This window comes from Manacus candei, unplaced genomic scaffold (assembly GCF_025592945.1).
Source record: "Manacus candei isolate 608988 ecotype Guabito, Panama unplaced genomic scaffold, ASM2559294v1 h1tg000014l, whole genome shotgun sequence".
NCBI classification, from domain to species: Eukaryota; Metazoa; Chordata; class Aves; order Passeriformes; family Pipridae; genus Manacus; species Manacus candei.
Window position 1 is genome coordinate 78,675,443 of NW_026138062.1, and position 20,602 is coordinate 78,696,044.

Here is a 20,602-nt window from a genome sequence, read left to right on the forward strand (position 1 = left end):
AATTATTGATCAAGCTAGCCCTGGAAAGGGACGTGCTCTTTGCATAATTTTTCATTTTCATGTTGATGGAAGCTGACCATTCTTAAATTTGTAATTGCAAGTTCTCCAAATATTTATTTCACCATGTTCTGAGGCAATTTTATCGCACAGCATTCTCTTGCTAAAGTTAGCTTTTCTGGACAGAAAATGCAAGTCTCCAATAATTACAAAATATCCATCATTACTCGACGTTATTAACTTATGTGGTGGAACGACTTTTTGCTGACAAAGGTTATGGATTATCATACACCTCTCGCATCTACACATGAGAATTTATGGAATTAAATACTGACTAGAACCGGGGCCTAATTAGGAAGCTCATTCTGGTTTTCTGGATTCAATCCAGTTTTCAATCCAATTGCTGCACTGGACTACTGAAAAAAGATATTTGCAGTTATACACATACACACACACACCCTGACATAAGTAAGATCAACCACATCACCATGAAGCTCGTGGATGGCATGGAAGACAGGGCTGCCATCCACAGGGACCCTGACTGGCTGGAGGAATCAATCAACAGAAAGCTCAGGAATGTCACCAAGGGCAATTGTCAAATCCTGTCCCTGGGATGGGCGACCTCCTGCATCCAACACAGGCTGGGGAGCAGCTCTGCTGGGAAGGCCCTGGGGCTCTGGGCCAACAGCAAGCTGAGCATGAGCCAGCAGCCTGCCCTGGCAGCTGGGATGGCCAGCAGCATCCTGGGCTGTGTGAACAGCAAAGCCAGGAGATCAAAGGAAGGGATTATCCCCCTTTAGTCAGCAGTCATTAGATCACACAGAAAACTGCAGCCACATTCCACATGCTGTAAAAACCAAATAATTAAGTGGAAATTCCTTCCAAACTTTTTGATGTGATAAAAGGAAGTTCAATAGCTCTCCTGTATCAGTCAGAAAGGATAAAAACAGACTAATGGTCTCCAAGTTATACAGGGTATGATGATAGGAAACAAGAGCCTTTTTCTGTGATGCCATGATGCCTACCTGGACAAGGTCCAAGTCTGAAATTTAAGCAGCTCACATCTATTTGAGTCACAGTTTTGAAAGCCAGGTTTTTAGGAAGTAAAATTCTAAATTTAATACTCCTCCTAGGAGGAAAGGCTGAGAGAACTGAGTTTGTTCAGCCTGAAAAAAACAAGGCTTCATGGTGACCTAATTGCACCTTTTCAGTACCTGAAGGGAGCCTACAAGAAAGATGGGGAGGGACTTTTTGCAGAAGCATGTAGTGATAGGGCAAAGGAGAATGGCTTCAAACTGAGAAAAAATATATTTAGATAAGATATCAGGAAAACGTTCCCTGTTGTGAGGGTGGTGAGGCACTGGAACAGGTTGCCCACAGCAGCTGTGACTGCCCCCTCCCTGGAAGTGTTCAAGGCCAGGTTGGATGGGGTTTTGAGCAACCTGTTCTGGTGGAAGGTGTCCTTGCCCATGGCAGGGGGGTTGGGACAAGATGATCTTTTAGGTCCCTTCCAACCCAAGCCATTCTGTGGTGTTACAATTAAACAGCTAATTTCTAAACATTTGTTCAGACCTAAATTTAAAATGAGCTGCATATAAAATCAGAAACCTCAGCAGTAGAAACCACAGGTGATTTTTTGCCTGTTTGCTTTTATAATACTTCAGGCATGATGTAATTTCGCCTAATACTTTTCCTTCTCATTATAAAAAACTTTAATCACAGTTTTATTTGGAAGACTAAAGTGAAAAAAATAAGCATATAGTCAGTAACACCTAAAAACTTCACAATTACTAAGACAGTGAATAAAGAGAATATTAAAAAGCTGTAAAAATCATCAATTAATTAAAGAATATATTATAATTAGTTATGGCTAGAGAAAAACATTTTTCTCACATGGCACTCATTCCATAGGCAAGCAGACATTCTTCATTGACTTTTGTAATTTTCAATTATGTCAATAGTTTCTCCTTCTGAAATTCTCCTTTAACCATGCAGCACATTGATCAATTCTATGATTTATGTAGCAACTCCCCGAGGTAGAAAATTATGTATTGAAAAAGAAGCAGCTTTCAACTTATGCAAGAGAAACTGAAGACACATCTTATTAAAAAAAAAACCCCAAAGCCCACAAGAACAAAACCACTAAAACTCTTAAGCCAGGTATTACAAGACAACTGAACTCAGAATTTCATTGGTAGGAATGTTTATGATCTAATATCACCTAGAAAATTAACAGATTTCTCTTCAGATAAGCCAATGAAACCACCTCAAGTTTACTTGTAATTGCTCACCAGATGCTGTTTTTGATAGCTTGTCGTTTAGCTTTTAGCAGTGATTGTCTATAATAGAAAACTTTACCATAAGTAAGAAACGAAGTTAAGCTGTATTTTGTTTCCTGAAAATAAATAGGGAACTCTTAAGCAACACAATAAGTTTTATTAGAAATACAAATAGTCCCTGCTTTTATCAGATCGATCCAACTTTTTCTTTTAAATAAAATGAATTATTGAAACATAGTAACAGAAAAAAAATCCTCAATGTTTGCGTGTTTTTTCTCTTTTAGATAAAGAGAAAATATCCATGAAAACACACCTATTCATAGAATTTTAATGCTCTGGTGTTTCATACTATAAGTTCCATATGCCAACAATATTTTTCTGTCAAAAGAGTTAATTGATCTTAATCAACTCAAATAATATAGTCTATTAACTCCCTCGGAAACCTGGAGAAACTTAATAGTAAATTTAAATTAGCCTATACATTCCACATTTATAAGTTTATTGCATTTAATTTGAAGGGGAATTGTCAGTTATGCCAATATAACTCAAAATATGCAAAACCACACTAGGGCTGTTAATCTTTAGTACCCTGAAGCACTAGTGACAAATGGCTATCATGCACAAGAAATAAACTAATAAAAACAAATCTCATTACAAGTTCAAGGTGATGAAGGAAAAAAAAAAAAGAAATCACCACATTAATTAATAACCTATTAATGCAGAGAAAATTCCCAAAGTGCATATTCAAGTTGTTTTTCCCCACCAGGCAAAGTCTGTCCACTAATTAATAGTTTTCAGCTCATGTCAGTTCTTGAGTACCCAAAGTGCAACTTGATAATTAATAAGAAATTCACATCCCAAAGCAAATTAATCAATATTAATGTCATTGAGGATGGCAAATTCTGATCTTACCTCTGCTATGGTTATGCACTCTGGATGCAAGGTATTAATCATGTGATTGGCCAGCATCAGATAACACAAAGCATCTTCATCCACGTGTAGGCCAAAATACTCATTGTAATCTCCACTGAACCCTGTGCCTAATAAGACAGACAGATTTAAAAGCCACAATCACGTTCTTTTTAGGAAACGTATTTTGCAATATTCCATTTTATAAGCACCATATTTATTAATGATTTCTGATCTATCTGTAGAGCAGCAAAACAAGCTTTTAGCAAATCTGGATTTTTTTGAGCATTTACAGAACATGCTAAGTTGGAAGGGACCCATAAGGATCACCAAAGTCCTGTCCCTGCACAGGACAGCCCCGAGAAACACACCATGTATCTGAAGGCACTATTCAACTGCTTCTTAACTCTGTCAGGCTTGGTGTTGTGAGCACTGCCCTGGGGAACCTGTCCCAGCAGCCAACCACTCTCTGGGTGAAGAACCTCTTCCTGATATCCAGCCTAACCCTCTGCTGACACAACTTCAGGCCATTCCCTCAGGTCCTCTGTCCCTGGTCACCACAGAGCAGAGATCAGTGCCTGCCCCTCTTCTTCCCCTCACAAGGAAGTTGTAACTGCAATGAGGTCTCCCCTCAGTCTCCTCTCCTCCAGCTGAACACACCAAGTGCCCTCAGCCTGTCCTCACACAGCTTCCCCTCCAGGCCCTTCACCACCTTCGCTGCCCTCCTTTGGACACTCTCTAATAGCTCAGTGTCTTTTTTATAGTGTAGTGCCCAAAACTGCACACAGGACTCGAGGTGAGGCCTCCCCAGTGCAGAGCAGAGAAGGACAATCCCCTCCCTCAACTGGCTGGCGATGCTTTGCCTGATGCCCCCAGGACATGGTTGGCCCTCCAGTCTCTCAGGGCATTGCTGACTCATGTTTAACTTTCCATCCTCTAGGACCCACAGGTCCTTTCCTGCAGTGCTGCTTTCCAGTATCTCATTCCCCAGCACATACGTATATCAAGGGTTGTTCTGCCCCAAATGTAGAATCCAGCACTTGTCTTTGTGATCTGGTGATTGCCCAGCACTCCAGTTTGTATCTCTGCAGGGATCTCTTGGCCTTTGAGGGACCCAACAATCCAGAGGCTCTCAAGTGTGCCACTGCCAGCTGTGAGTTCCAGGCATTCCAGCCCCTTCCTCACATATACCACCTCTTCTGCCCTGTCTATCCCTCCTGAAGAGCCTGATATCATCCAACAGGGCACTCTAGGCACAGGACTCATCCCACCAGGTTTCATTTATGCCAGTGATGTCATATCCCTGGGACTGGGCCAAAGCTCCAAGCTCCTCGTTTGTTCCTCATGCTGAGTGTGTTGGTCAGGAAACACTTCAAATGTGGTTTGTTGTAGCAGACAGCTCATGGAGCAGATTGAAGGATCCCACTAGTGCTCAGTTCCTCAAGTTTTGGTGTGCCATCCCATTGCTCATCACTGGCAAGCCTGGTTTTATCCCTTTCCCCCTCTCCTACCTACTTTAAAGCTTATCAATGAGCCCTGCTAGCTCCTGTTCTAAAACCCCTTTTACCCCCTCTGAGAAACAGTGAACTTGGTAGCATTACTTCCACAGCAACAGCTGCAACAGGACTGCTGAAATGAGAGTTGATTAAATTACTTACCAATCCCATGATGGTGATACAACATAGATGTAACGCCGTCAAACCGGAACCCGTCAAAGTGATAGTCTTCAATCCACATTCTCAAATTAGACAGAAGGAACCTCAAAACTTCCCAGCTGAAATAACATGAACATACTTTATAAGCTTTAAAAACCTTGGGATCAACTAGAATTCCTTAAACCATGTTCCCCACTTGCATATGTAGTACTTGTACTGTGCATTTTACCATTTTAATGGCTTCTTCTCCATTTTTCATTGACCTTTCCCTAAGAAGTTTGTCTTCTTAAGTCTTTGTCTTTTACTGCACATAATTTTAAGAGTGCAGATAGGAGGTTAGGAAAAACTCTCAACTATCTATCTAGACATCTAACAAGGCTAGTGTCTAAATACACGTACTGTATTTTACATACTTGCTGGGATAATTTTCCTTTGCTTCCCTAAGGAAAAGATGTTACAGAAATGGAAAGAAAATTATAATAGGTAAGATTTTGTCCCAAAGATTTTATGGATTTACAGCAATTTTTAGGAATAAAGAAAGTAAAAAAGCTGTCTTTCCCCACCTCCCTCCCCGATTATTCACAAATCACAAATCACCAGTAGATTACCAAATCACCTGCTATTCTACAGATTTACACATTTGAAGAGTAAACCAACTTATGGAAGTTGAGGAGATATTTTCTGAAATTCAGAACAACAGGAACGGGGTTTAACACACACAGAGCAAGCATGGATGTGAAATAAAAAATATAAAAGAGGTTCCAAAGTGAGCAAGCATTGGGAGACATTCGCGAACAGAATTTGATATTAAGGAATAAAACAGTTTTAGGAACAGTTTTCCTACTATTCTTCACCTCCTCTCCTGAGACACTGATCTCCATAGCTTCAAAAGACCCCCCATATCTTGTTTCTTCTCTCCACCCTCCAGGGCACAACTCTCTCTGCCACCCTCAGCATGGGCTGCCTCAGGTGCATCCCCTGCGAGTTCCCCCATCTCAACCAGCCAACACATGACACAGGGAAACTTTTTCTGCCAATATCTTCAACACTTGCCAATTCTATGATTCCTCTCTAATTAATATTCCAGGACAGCACAACTATGAGCCCACCTCCTACCAAGTTTCTGTTCAGAGAAGAGAGCAAGCTACACAGCGGGACGCAGGGTCGCACCTGCCACTCTCTGGTGGGTGAGGTGGAAGGGGTCACCCAGCACAAAGCACCTCAGTCAGCATCCCTGTTCCAATTTACCTGTGCACACAATAGGCACAAGGCAGTGAAGGGGACCCTTTCTACATTTCATTTAACAGGCATCAGAAACAGTAAATTCCTGAGGAAATTATGACACAAGGAATATACTCCATTTTGACAAAACAAACCTGCCCAATTTCCTTCCTCCAAAAAGCTTCCACCCATGCAGGATGTTTTAAGTCTCGAGGTGGTTGTATTACATGAAAAAAAATGTGTGAAAACACTCCCAAACTGGTCAAATCCTCATCTCACCAAATAGCTAATCCTTATTTATTTTCATAGAATTAGAACATTTCTCCTTTTTATTGCATGCACTGCACTGTGTGCATATAAAGACAGAAATATTACCAAATCAAACCCTCCAAATTTAGGAAATGAGAATTCCAGCTGACTGTGAATTGCCTCAGTTCAATACCTTTCCTTGGCATGATAAGATTTTTTTGTTCCATCCCTGTACTCCCCTTTCCCCAATTCATCCAATTTCCAAGTTAACACTATATGAGGATGATCTCAGGAGCTTGTCTGAAGAACCTTTTATATATTTGTTATTTCTCAGGTGAGATGTTTTGCAATGAATGAACAAGAGAGAGAATGCTCTGACATTAAAAGGAATAGAAAGATATAAAAAGTCCTACGAACTGGCAAACTGGTCACAAAAATACAGCTTTGAGCAAGCATTTGCTGTATCCTTTTCTGACCCAGCATGAAATTTGCAGAAAGCTATTTCCTGCAAGCTAAATACTCTGAGAAAAGTCAAAGCAGTAACTGTATTACAACAAAAATAGTATCTCACACAGAATTAAGATAATACATGTACAAAGAGTACATTAATTACTACAAGCACCGGCCAGACTTAAAAGTTATTTCTTCTCATTAGACTGTTTGACTTTATAACCTTAAAGTCCTTAAGACTGTGAAGAGGATTTTTACATTTTTAAAACACACACAGAAGTCTCAAAACAGATAGCAAATGTATTTCCACCGTTGTTGGCACTGAAGATTGAACTTTGGGAAAAGATGGAGAACAGGTTATGAAAATAAATTGTAATGACTTTTAGATGAAAAAGTGACTACGGATAAGAACAAACAAGATGAATTTGTTGAAACAAAATATTAGGTAGCAAACTGATGAGATCAAAAACCTGAGCAGGAGCAGCAGATGTTTTCCAACCATCTGATTGCACATGGGAGAGAAGATCATAAATAAATAAATAAATATTAACTCTCATTCTAGCTTAAACTTGGAAAAATTCAGGATAATTTTTAGGAAAGATATCAAGTACTAGAAACCATATTGACTTTTAGAGAGAAATGCACAGCTCCAAAACACGAGCCAGAACAACAGTTTTTTTGAAACATGCAAATCACACAAACTATACAGAGGTTCATTTTTTCATCCAAGTCAATTTGTTTATGGGAGTAGCAGCATTAGACTTAGAAGTTGACAGATGTAACAAATAGCTTGGCAGAACGCCAGCAGAGGCCAAAATTGAAGAGGCATAATTGAAATACATCCACGGCAGAAGCAATAATTCTGGAACATTTCTAAAACAGCACATTCTTGTAATTTTACAGAAAGATATGGAAACAGGATAGCATTCGTTAAGAATGTAATTTCTTTTGGGCAAAAGCCATATCTCAAATTATATCCTAAAAAAGTCTCGCATTTTTGCATACCATAAAATTGAGAAAGTTCTTTCATTGCACGCATGATCAAAGAGAGGAAAATGTATGCTGTATCATCATTAAGGAACAGAATGATTTACAGCACAAGAAATTTAAGCAATTCAGAATTCACTCAGACATCATTCAAAACAAAGAAGGCCTTTGCGGAGAAGTATTGCTGGGGTTTTTTTTTTTCCTCACCCTTGGAGCCCACAGCTCACTTGTTAAAAACAGATTTCTTGTTTGAAAAAGTGAAATGAGCACATCTACCTAGATGACCTGGTTTCACGAGGTGATAAGAAATTTAACAGTTTTCCTATACCAGGTCAGCAGAAAACCTGTGAAATTGTTTACTAGACACACCCATTATTTACTTTTTTCCTCTATACTACTAAAAAGAGCAAAATAACGATTCACCATAAGCATTCTAAATTCCAATCCATGATGAACATGAAATACTTAGATGCGAGCAATCCATTTAAACCAGTTAATTTTCTTACTATGGACAAAAAAAAAAAATATTGGCTGTACCTAATACAGTTTGAAGATGTAATTCTTGAACCACATTAATGTTGACCTTCAGAAATTGCATTTATTATTATATATTATAGAACTGCTGACCTTATACGAATAGAGACTTTTATGATGATATACTTGTTTCCTTAACAAGTATATCATTACCTTAACATATAGTACCTTAACATATAGTACCTTAACATATAGTACCTTAACATATAGTACCTTAACATATAGTACCTTAACATATAGTACCTTAACATATAGTACCTTAACATATAGTACCTTAACATATAGTACCTTAACATATAGTACCTTAACATATAGTACCACTGAATTGCTAAAACACTACTTCTCAAACTATCCCCAAACATTTCAACAGCTGACTGGCTCAAATTCCACCAATGGATTCCTGAACATAAAGAAACTGGCATTCAGTCTGATATTGTTAACTGTCAGTGAATCTGGCACAAGTTATTTTATGGACTAAACATCTAGATCTGATACAGAGATGTTCTTTTTTTTTTTTCCTTTTTATCACTGCTTACCAGCACAGATCAGTTTGCCTGCTTTTGAGATGCACTTTGTTTAATCAGTTATACAAAGAGGGCAACCGGTCTTATCCTATTTGGAAAACAACAACAGAAACAATAAAACCCTTTGTATTTCAACCTTCTTAATTTACCACAAGTAATTCCTCTCTGTCACAGTATCATTGCCAAATCCCAAATCATCTCCAGCCACGAGGGATTGAGAAGCTGAAGCAGTGCAGGAGGTGCCTGTGTTTTAACTCCCACTGCCAGACTGCTCTCCAGACCTGCACTCCTAATTATTCCAAACAGCATTCCACGGGAATATGCATGTCTCTGTCAGTCAACAGAACATGATAAAGCTGTTAACAGACCAAAAGAGCTTTTGCCTGGCAATCCAAACAGCATTATGCCTCCAAAATGGACTGTGCAGATGACAAACAAAAGAAGAGCTCTCGTCTTGGAGCACATGATAACCTGTGAGCAAAAGGGGTCAGCAGCAACATGTCACTTCCCCTCTATCAGTCCCAAGAAGAGGCAGAAGCAATGAATTAATTTTTTTCCCCACAGCAACAACCAAAGGCACTGATGCAGAGTGCTAGTTTTTCTGGACTTGGGAATCTTGGAAGTGCATTGCATGACTACCTCCTGTACAGCCAGAAAATAATAATTAAAGAAATCCTCCCCAGGCAGTTCTATTTCAGCAATCTTAAGCCAGCTCACATTTCAAAGTTAGTATTAGGACACAGAATAACTTAAGGAAAAAGTTCATTTGGGAAACAATTAATAGTAGTGGCACAGATATAAAAAGTGACAAGTTACATGAGACTAAAGCCTTCAGTTTAACACGCATTGAATTTTTAACATTGATTTAAAATAAATAGAAGACAGCTAAGGAAAATCTTGAGGACAGTCTCCTGTCTATACTCCAGTTTCTAGTTGCAGGAGAGCTTGACTGCTAAAAGCTTTCAGAATGGCTGCAACATTCTTGCAATATTCTTCAATTACTCTTCAGAGTGCTACAGTACTTTGGATGTTATTAAAATAAATTAATATGATGACACTGTTTTTTTAACATTGCCACCATAAGCAACCAATGCAAAAGATAATCATTGTGGTCATGATCCCTTTGGTGAAGCAGTTCCACTCTGAAGGTGATCTGAGGGCCACAAATGGACTTCCAGGTTTGGTGCATAAGTTCTGATTTCTCTACCACTTGTCCATCACAATTTTGCACACGGATGAGGCTTGAAATCAAAACTTTCAGCAGCAGTAGATCTTTACTCACACAAAGCTTGGAAAGATGTCACCCATACTGTATGGATTAGAACTGCACTTTCTTGGACAAGTTAATGGGGACAGTTCCTAGTTCTCTAAGTCTCTTGCTGCTACTGGCACAAAACTTCCTTAACAGGGATTTTGGATCATGAAAGAAGATTATTTCTTTCAGTCATATCATGATAGCCAATTTTTTTCCCCTCGAAGCCTGTTATTTATTTTAAAATAAATATTAGATTCAGACCTAGTTCCCTGAGTTTTTTCTCAAATTTATCAAATATCTTAATTACTACCCCACTGTCTTCTCCTTCACTACTTACTGTTCACAATCAATTGCTTGTCACTTTACCTCTGTTCTCTTAATTGTGAGGTTTTGTTTGTTTGTTTTAAAGAGAAACAGATCCATACCATGACCCCTCTCTTTCACTTGATTAGATTCTGTTTGTTTTGCTACCTGTATAGAATTCATATCCTAAAATTATCAACCGTAAAAGCTGATAATTTATATACTGAGATGCAGTAAAGATGTTGACAGTGTCAAACAAAAGATTTTGTAACCTTTGATCTTTGGTCTGTAAAGAAGCTTTATCTTTTAAAAGACATTTTGAACTCCAAGGTTTCTCTTTCTTTAAGGTCCCATATGACAGTGAAAACTAGAAAAGCTTCAATCACCAATTAGATACCTTAGGTTAAAAATTTCAGTCAACTCTCCTTACAGCTAACAAAGGGTCCTCACTTAGGAAATCTTGATTGACATTGCAAGTTCTTGGGACCCAACCTTGGAACAAAGAGAATTCACTACTGCAAAATGCACATATGTCATTGCAAGAGGGTGAAAGGTTTTGACAAACTGCAATTGCTATGCAATAAAAAACCAAAACTTTCAAAATTATTTGCCTGCTCAGGTTCATGCATGAGCAAACAACACTCTGACATCAATTAAGGGAACAAAGATCTACGTTAGGGACACATAAAAGAATTCTGAATTATGAGGAAGTAAATGAATAGAGAAAAACACTACACTTCTGAAATAACAGAAGAGAAAAGACAAGCAAAATTGAGTATTAAAATGCAGACATTTGAAAAAATACCAAATCTTAACCTCAGGAGGCAGAGACAACATTGTTCTGAAGAAGCACTAGATTATCTGACTTGCCAAACATTAACCCACTTCTGTCTGTCCTAGAAAATCCCATCCCACTGAATCTCAAAGAAAAGCAGAGTCTGCACCAGAACACAGCAAGTGCTCTAAACTGGTCTGAAGTAGAGAGTCTACCCTGAGGCCAGAAGGGGATGCAATTCCTATCACAGACGTCTGAGACACTAAGTCCCTAATCAGGATGGAGCCTCAGTATGATCCTGAAAAAACTTGCCAAGTTTCCCTGTGGCCATCAAGAACGTTTCACTGTCTGAAGAGACAATGAAAAAAAGCTCACGAGTCCTCATGGACTTAAAGTAAACCCCTGGTGACAGTGAGGTGACAAAATGTCACACAAAGTGGATGGGACCTGTTAAAAGTCACTCTCAGCGTGTTTCTTGTCAGTATTCAAGTATCAAATCCCACATTAAGTCTGCCAGCCATGAGGAGAACAGTGGGCACAGAAAAACCCAGCACTTGCTCAGATCAGTGTCTGTGAACCCTTCAGACATGCAGTGATTGGCATCCAACTTCCACCGGGAAGAACAGATCCCTCTGCACAGTACCACAAAAGCTCAGGGCTTTTTGCTGTGCTTCTGTTTTCAACAAAAAGGGTGCTAAAAAGGTAGTAGTGGTCGCTGATATCAATTTTCCCAGTAGGAATGGACTTCTGATGAAGTGCTTAAGCAGATTTCCCATCTAGAGCAGCTGGTCATTACACAGTTGACTCTCAGAAGAGTGAAGTTTCCAGCTGGCTTTCTAACTGGAAAACACACACAAACATTACCAGATGCGGGTCAGCCAGTCAGGATTTTAAGGAAGTCAAGATTATACCTTTCCATGTTCCAAGATGGTATTAGTTTATCTTGAACACAATAGTTTCCAGGCACGTAGTTCTCACAACTACTAAATGCCTCTCACTCACAGAAAGAACTAAGCTGAAAGATGGATGGCCACAGCAGTGGAAGACCTTTCATCACAGCCTCTTACTCCCAGCTGTTCTGAGCACTCTCACAGAAGGATACAGATCTTTAAAAAGGGCAGACAGGAAAAAGGTTGCTTTCTCTATTTTTACGGGACATTATTCCATTAAGCTGAACTGTGTATGAGGTAAAAATACTAAAAAAAACCAAAACAAACCAATAACTGATTAGTGCCTCACTGTCATGAGCATTTGAGACCCTCCATTATTTACAAACCTGTGCTGAAGAGAAATTCTGGAATCTTACATTTGTGAAGTGAAATTAATAGCAAATACATGACCTGGGCACTTCTAAATCCAGGAAGAGGATTTTATTCTTAGCCACAGAAATTGAGGATTTATAAATAGAAAGCCAATGACTATATCAAATGTAATTATAGACTATATCAAATAAGTCACTGAAAGATTAAAAGTTTCCTCTAACAGTTAAAAATAATGGATACTTTTGCCAATAGTTGTGGCAGAAGACATCTTTGTTAAAGTGTTAACATCCCATTCCATGAATTAAAGTGGAAAAGCTCAAAAGCATTTGAGAATTTCAAGGCCAGCCTCCAGGAAGAAAAGTCCTTAATTATTTAAGCATATTATGAAAAAGTCATGAGAAATCGAAGTGAAAGGACTACTTTCAAATTTGGAAGCATTTGTTCAGTAAAGATCTGAAGTTCTTTCAAAAACTGGTTTCTATTAGAGTGAGAAGGTCTCCCGTGAACCTTCTTTTCTCCAAACTAAATAGTCCGAGTCAGTTTTTAGATATATACACATATAATAATGCTAATATATATAATACATAACAGATTGTGTTTTATATAGTTGTACTTTTCTATTTAAAAATTCCAATAAGCAGAACACTGGTTTTTACACAGCTTTTCATGTTTTTCTTTTGAAAGTAAACAAGAGCAGAAGCTCTGAAAACGCAGAGGATTTTCTATTTTAATTTCAATTGGAATTCTAGAGAGTCATACCCTTCTGGAATCATTAATCCTGATCCCCAAAAGTCAACTGTTATGCAAGAAGAAAGCACTTTCATTCAATATGCTGCAAACAATATCATAGCAATATGCATTTATTAGACTTTATAGACTCCTATTCAGCAATTACTTTGGGAAAATGATTTCTTAGAAAGAAGCACATCCTTTATTCATATACAACCAGGAGTTCTGAAGTCTTCAAGAACGTATTTTAATTTTTTTCTCCCCCTCAAAATTCTACTTCATCTGCTGGTGCAAAGCAGTACCATAGAGTGAGGTCCTTGAGGAGTTATGGCACAGATGATACAAGACCCAGTTAAATCAGGGGTGACTGAACATGTGCTGGGTAAACAGTGATGAATAGTCTGACATTTTGGCTAGGAAAAGGAGAGATGATAGAGGGTAACTCCTTCTCCTTCTTGCAGGTTCTCTCAGAGTGATCCCAGGGACCACACTGCTGTGTGTCCTTGGCAGCTGAGTCCTCCCAAACACGAGTGGAAGGAGCCCCAGTCCCGCATTCACACGACTTTACTGAAATGCCATTTGCACAAGGAGAAAAAGTCTCTCTTCAAAATGAACTATGGACTACATAAGGGTTTAAAATATCAAAGTGAGCAGCAATGTCCTAGGCTTACATTTTTCAGGCTACTCCTACCTACACTTGGTAAGAGTAAACTAATATCCAATAAAGCATTCAGATATTTGCCCTATAAATGGAAGCAATAACTCAAATACTACTCAGTAAAGGTTATGTTCTGCAAAACATGAGTATAAGAATAGCCTTGGAGGCAAAGCAGGTTGGTACTTATTGTAATGAAATTTAATATTCTTGATGCTTTTTGCTCAGAGGGTTTCCTTAAGTAAATAGAAAAAAAAAAAGTAAGTACCGAAGACAATTACCTGCAGTTTTAAGAGAGCCTGCAGGGCACACACAATTTAAAATAGAGAAAGTATCAAAAATAAAATTACAAAACTCTTTAAAGTGCTGATAAAGCCTACATGGATTTCAGCTATGATTTGGATAAATTAGCACTAGTGCCACTTATGTTCAACCCAAGTAAATTATACACTAACAAAGTGAAAATCTTTGAGATCATTTAAAATTCTATTCTCTGAAAATAAGCTTCTTAGAGAATATTAAATTTGTTTAGTCATATAATCAACCCTACAAATTAACAAAAAAAAATTGCTATTCTGCAACATGCAGCTAAACCACATCTTTTAAGATGTACTGTCAGAATTTGCATACTATTTTCTGCAATTGGTGATTTCCATAATTAACCAGAGATCTCAAGCATTTCACAGTAGTTTACTGTTCAACACTGGGTTTGCTTTCAAATTAAGTCTAAATGTAATGCAGAAATAGACTACAAACTACTACATAGGAGGTGATTTGAGGTTTTAAACAGACCATTATCCTGAACTTTACCCAGAAAACAGTACCAGAGTTGAGAAGGGGATGGTGAAGATTCAAGTATCAAGAGCTACTTAACTACTTTGTTGAGAGGTGTTTTTTCTCCCCCAAAATAGTATCCTATTATATACACGTATAAGAATAGAAAACAATTATCCTCAACTTCTATATTCCCTCTATAGGCAAACAAAATTACACTCAAAATCAATTCATTCCATTAGCAGGGACAAAAATACTAACTACCTGTCAAATTGTTAACATTTTTAAGCCCTACTGTCTCAAAGCCATCTTATTAGAAACCTGAAACAGCGCTTTCTATAAACCTAATTTCGTTTATTACTTTAAAATACTGGTTCCTCAATTCATGCTCGCACGAGAGACTCCAAAGGGACACTGCAGTGGTGTTTGGCTCACTGCCTTTCCCTCGGTGTTTCCCACCTGATCTCCCATTCCCAGCCTTCTGTCTGAAGAACCAAAACAGAAATGTGGTTGACATTTGCAGCTCAGAAATGCTGCTGTGACCCCTACCCAGGTCAAGGTAGGATTTTGAGCACACTCCATCCCCCTCAAACACCCAGAAACTAAAGCTACAGCTGACAAAGCACCACCCTTCTCTTGGTTGGTGGTAAAGTGCAAGAATGCCAGTCTAAAACCAAATGCACAGACACACTAAAATATTTAAAGCATTAGTATCATGCCTGTACCTTTCAGATGAAGATACAAACTGGTTTAATCTGAATTTGGGTGGATTTTTTTTCTAATGCTAATGAATAGAAATGGGTATTTAAGAAGGAAAGAAGTAAAATTCTTCATAAAAGAGAATATCTTGAAATATTCTCTAAAGCTTTTACTCCCAAGTAAAAGCTTTTAGAGAAATGAAGCAAGACCAGACCTCTGCCCTTGAAAAATTCCAACATTAGTACAAACATACCATCAAATACCTGCTTTTGTAAAAGTTAAGTGCACTGATTATTGAGAAGTCTTTTCTGTGTACAGATGACACCAGAACACAGTTGCTGTGGTGGTGTAAGGCTCAAGTTCATATGTACCAATAAGACACTAATAGAACCTTATCAATCTACCATTCAGTGTCCATATGCTATTACAGGTTACCTTTTTTAAGTAGTCACCTTTAAAATCCCAAATCAAAATATTAATCCAAAAGCAAAGCATGTCAGCTACTTTTTGTGTTAACATGGCAAAACCAACCTCATAAGGAATAATTACTATAAGAAGACTGAAAAGGGGGTGGCTCTTGCATTTTACTATCTTAGGACTTCTTTTGAAAATATGATCTGAATATCCTTTCATTTTAGTCCCTCAGAGACTGGCACACTGAACCCCTGAAGACTTACTTGCCTGTCTGTATTTTATTGACCAAAAGACTATCCTTCCTTTCCTCCCAACAAGACAGTTGGTAGCAATGCCAAATCCATGGAAGGAGAAGAAAATTTCAAGATGAGTAGAAGTGTTCATTAGCAGTCACCATCAAGTCCAAAGAACACAGGAGGCCTCTGAGATACTGACACCATGTCCTGAATGGTAACCTACTGAAAGGAAAGCAAGATCTAAGGAAAGTTCACTCTTTATACTAATATTAGCTAATACAAAGCTTAGATTTACACTACCAGCTTTTATCCTCAGCATAAACTACTGCTCTTCATACAGCCCAAAACCTTCTTTTCAGCACCACGGGACAAGACTGCTCAGCTACGTGACCGACTTCAGCATGAAGGGCAAAAAGTTTGTACAATGAATTCCTACCTTCACAGAAAAACACTTGCAGTGGAAAGCTCAGAGAGCCTGACAACTGTCTTGTGTCATCCCCTGCACAAGACTCAGGAGATGACTGCAAGGGTAAGCAGCCACCTGGCAAAACCGAGCCGTGCTTGCCTCACTCCCCGTCATCTTCCAGCAAGCACAAAATGCAGAGCGAACAAAACAGCCCAGAAGAACTGAAGCAAAGGGTTCACATTAAACAGGAATCTGTTCTCAGGCACAGCACTTCCCTCTTTGCTGCACTTTTTGAAGTCGCATTCTTCAGAAATGTAATTAAAGGAAGATATTAGCTCAGATTATGCTGTGCCTGTAGAGCTGTGAACTTGCAAACACATTTTCTGTGTGATTCATAAATACTTCATCTAAGAGAACTGGAAAGCAGGTTTATATTCGAAGACACCTAGTTTTTAATCTCAATTTCCCACTAGATACTGTCATTTCAACTACACAATTTGTGCTTCATGAAGATTAATATGAGGACAATAAGCACATTTATAAGGATTGTTACAGTACCTTTGTTTAGTAAAATATATAGCAAAGTTATTTGAGTTGCCTCTTGCAAAAATAGCTACAATGTAATTTTTTGTATTGATTCACAGATATACTTTGTTTTATCCATTATTCTATTCTCCAAGAATTAGACACCTATTTTAAAACCTTCTGTTGCCTGAACACATTTTCATATACCCACTATCTTTCTATAGCCAACAAATTTGTAAGCTCCACAAAAGACAGGTGGGAAAGATACTGTGCCAAAACATATTCAGTTGTATTTCCATCAATTCACTGAAATTAAACTGTGACAATGGAAACCTCTGATATTACTTTGAAAATATTGAGAGAATAATCAGTGTCCTTCTATTAGATATAAATTAGAAAAAGCATATTCTACTGTCTGCAGCTTATTTGGAAAACTGTTTAAAAACAAAAACAAAACACTCCTCCACATTTCAAAAGCTTTGAGTACTGTATTTACATTTTCAAGTCAACAATGGAAAGGAAAGTTTAGATAATTTTAAAATCAACTTATATTTCTCAAAGATATCTGATTAGTGCACTAGAACTTGTATATTAAATCAGAGAACCACAGAGTTATTTGAGTCTGAAGAGACCTCAAAGATCATCTAGTTCTGACTCACCTGCCATAGGCAGGTACATCATCAATTCACCATGTTCCTGAGGGACATCACTTGTTACTATCTCCATTTGGATGTATTAATCTAGAAGTATAGTTAATATATTGGAAATATGTATTTATTTTTAACAGTAAGTTTTTTTTCCTGAAGTTCCATGATTTTTAATTGAAATGAAAGCAACCATTACTACTATAGGTATGTCCTATTTCAGATCATATTTCAGGGCAACTACTACTGATCCTGGCTTAAGAGGGAGCAGAATGATAGCAACTTTTGATTAAAATATAAGCCTGAAGTGGAAACTTCATAACCTTGCAGAAAAACAAATTTTGTTATCTAGACCAGGATAAAATACAAAGAAAGCTAAAGCTAAGATTCTCTGAAATAGCTTAAAACAAGTTTGCCTTTGCATATAGTGACAGTTCCAGCACTGCAGGCAAATGAGTTGCTCATATCTTGGGCTCCAATCAAATTTTTTTGTTTTTCCAAATTTGGGTGAAGATGGTTCTGTGCTAAGAGCAACTGGAGATGCAACCTGCAGAACATTCACTCTTTCCAGTGTACAATTAATTAGTTTATAAGAATGCTATTTCACTATACTGTCTGCCACTAGCTTTGTTAGCCAATGCTGGATAAGGATTAGAAAGAACATCCAGCTTAAAGTTGTTTCAATTTATCCATTTCTTGATAGACTTTCAGTTTCCTCCCCACTTAACCCAATGACAAAATAATTACCCTGGAATTTCTTATAACATAGTCAAAGTAGATTTTTCATCTTTTCCAATGCCCTTATCCAAGAAGGTGGTGGTAAAGGAAGCCTGAAAACAATGTAAATTTTAGTGTTTTGTAGTTCACTTTTTTCTTTCTTAAAAAGCACTCACTTTGTGAATCGTCTATGAGATTTAAGCCCCCAGTTAATTTGTAGGAAGAGAAATACAGAATTTCAGATTTCAGGGTAGCGAATAAAGTCTAAAAATCCAGAGTGATAAACACTAAACACTCAAATCCAAAACCAGGGGGAGATATAGCAGTGGACATCTTTTGGGATTTTTTTTTCCAAAAAATATGTTTGGTTGACTGATTACTCCAATTCCTTGAACATAGACACTATCTAGAGTATCTCATGCCAAGAGTTAAATTTCAACAAGAAAAAGGAATTTGACCTATTCCTGTTGTCCCTAAAATCAACTGCATATTTAGCAATTTGAAAGATTATACTATTTATTTCCTTAATTTAAACACCAACTTTAAGTACTTGTTTCTGTACAAGTTGAATTAAATCCAAGCCAAATCCATTTCAAATTAAATAAATTAAGAGAAATCCATTAAATTTAAATTACATGGTTCAGGATAAGAAATATTTTTGGCTTGCAGCTGTGACTACTTTTACAACTTCAAAAGGTCATTCTTTCAGACAAACTTGGCACATGAAGCAATAAAGTATATAGCATATTTCCTTTGAGTGAACAATTCTATTTATTATTATTATTTATTATTCTAATTATTTCCCATTCTGACTAATTCGCTGAATTAATAATTCAACTAATAAATGAAACAATAACTGAAATGGTTTTTTCCTTTTTTTTTTCCTTTTTCCCTTCAGGGGAGAAGAGGGAAGACAAGGGGGAATTTAGCACTGCCTCCACCTGCTTGCAAAAGGTCAGGATATGAAAATGTAACATTGACCAACACAAATATCTCAACTGAATAGTACTCAGAGGGATGATTTTATTTCCAATTGTGGTTTAATAATGAATGGATTCTTTCTTCAGAAGACATCAATTTCTCTTTTACTTACTGTACTAGAGACCTGTCTTTGAAAACTTAGATATAGTGCAACTAATAAGCCTGTGCCAAAATGTGCTCTGAAAACTCACGCCTTGATCAAAGGTATCAAATGAAAATGCCAATCTGATTTTTTCTAAGTAAAAACACAGGCCCTGGGTCTGGCTGAGCTGGATGCTCATTCTGACAGGGTGAAAGGAATATGGCTTTACTCCACATCATGAAGTAACAAATTCTGTGGCGTCTACGTAAATCCCTCCAGCCAAGAAATGTGTTTATTTAATCAGGCAGGTGACAACAATCATTACTTTACTTTCTTTACATATCTCAAAAGGAATATAGAACAAAAATAATGACAGCAAAGAGCATTCTTTTCCTCGTTGTGAAGTCCTTTAATAGATAAACTCAGCTAAATAGCCTGAGTGCAATTAATAAATATATTATAGATACCAAAAATCCATACTTTTACTTAATTCTCCGGCGAACATCATTCTCAGCTCTTTGTTTGAACAAATTGAGTCATCTCCTACAAAAGAAAATTACTACAGCATATACTAGTGACTTATCACATGTGGATGTGCTTCTTCATTCTTGTTTATTTGTTCACAGGTATCCATCCTTAAAACTACACTTGACAGGATATACTGACCAATGATTAAGACTAAAGAAATCAAAAGGAGTAAGGTCTACAAAGTATTACTTGTACACTTGTTTCCCTCTCTGAAATAAGAGGGAAGTTAACTGTACTAGAATAACATAGAAAAACTTCTGTCAACTATCTAACCTAATAACTAATAACGAGGGCAATGAATTCCTTTTCTTTCTGAAGAAATTTATAGCAATTTTCAAGAGATCACAAGGAATTGTAATACAGACACATACATATAGATCTAATCAGAGAAGAGAGACAGGTATGAACCAGGAGAAACAGATGTTTGATTGCAACAGTTGTGGCAAACTAGAGAGAATTCTTTGAAGTTACCTTTTATAGGGAACTGCCCAAAGAAAATGCATGGGGAAAACAGTCAAGCAAATCTAGTGTAGTATGCTTTAAAAAAAAAAAAAAAAAAAAAGAACTCTTTTTCCAGACCTAGTTTAGAACAATTCACTCTGTTCCCAGGCATAAAGCTTTTAATACTGTGTTTTCCTTATTCATTAAGACACATTTGACATGATACACTATTTCAGTTCTTCAGACTTGTCCTGTTAATTGTATCAGCCAGAACAGAACCTAGAAGAAAGATCAGCAACAGCTGTTCTCTGTCCATCCAGTACTCTTATAATGGGAAGAGTAGAACCAGGTTTTTTTCATCTTCTTTACAA

At 37.5% G+C, this 20,602-nt stretch overlaps 1 protein-coding gene across 2 annotated transcripts in view; it reads right to left on the reverse strand.

The window, feature by feature from the left end:
* GBE1 (1,4-alpha-glucan branching enzyme 1) overlaps window positions 1–20,602 on the reverse strand; it is a 144,927-nt gene that overhangs the window by 51,485 nt on the left and 72,840 nt on the right. For both annotated transcript variants that reach the window (XM_051780127.1, XM_051780128.1), the window contains exons 8-9: window positions 4,844–4,959; window positions 3,189–3,316 (exon numbers count right to left, since the gene is read on the reverse strand). In XM_051780127.1, the coding sequence (XP_051636087.1) occupies window positions 3,189–3,316; window positions 4,844–4,959 (244 nt within the window). The remainder of the gene's footprint in view (window positions 1–3,188; window positions 3,317–4,843; window positions 4,960–20,602) is intronic.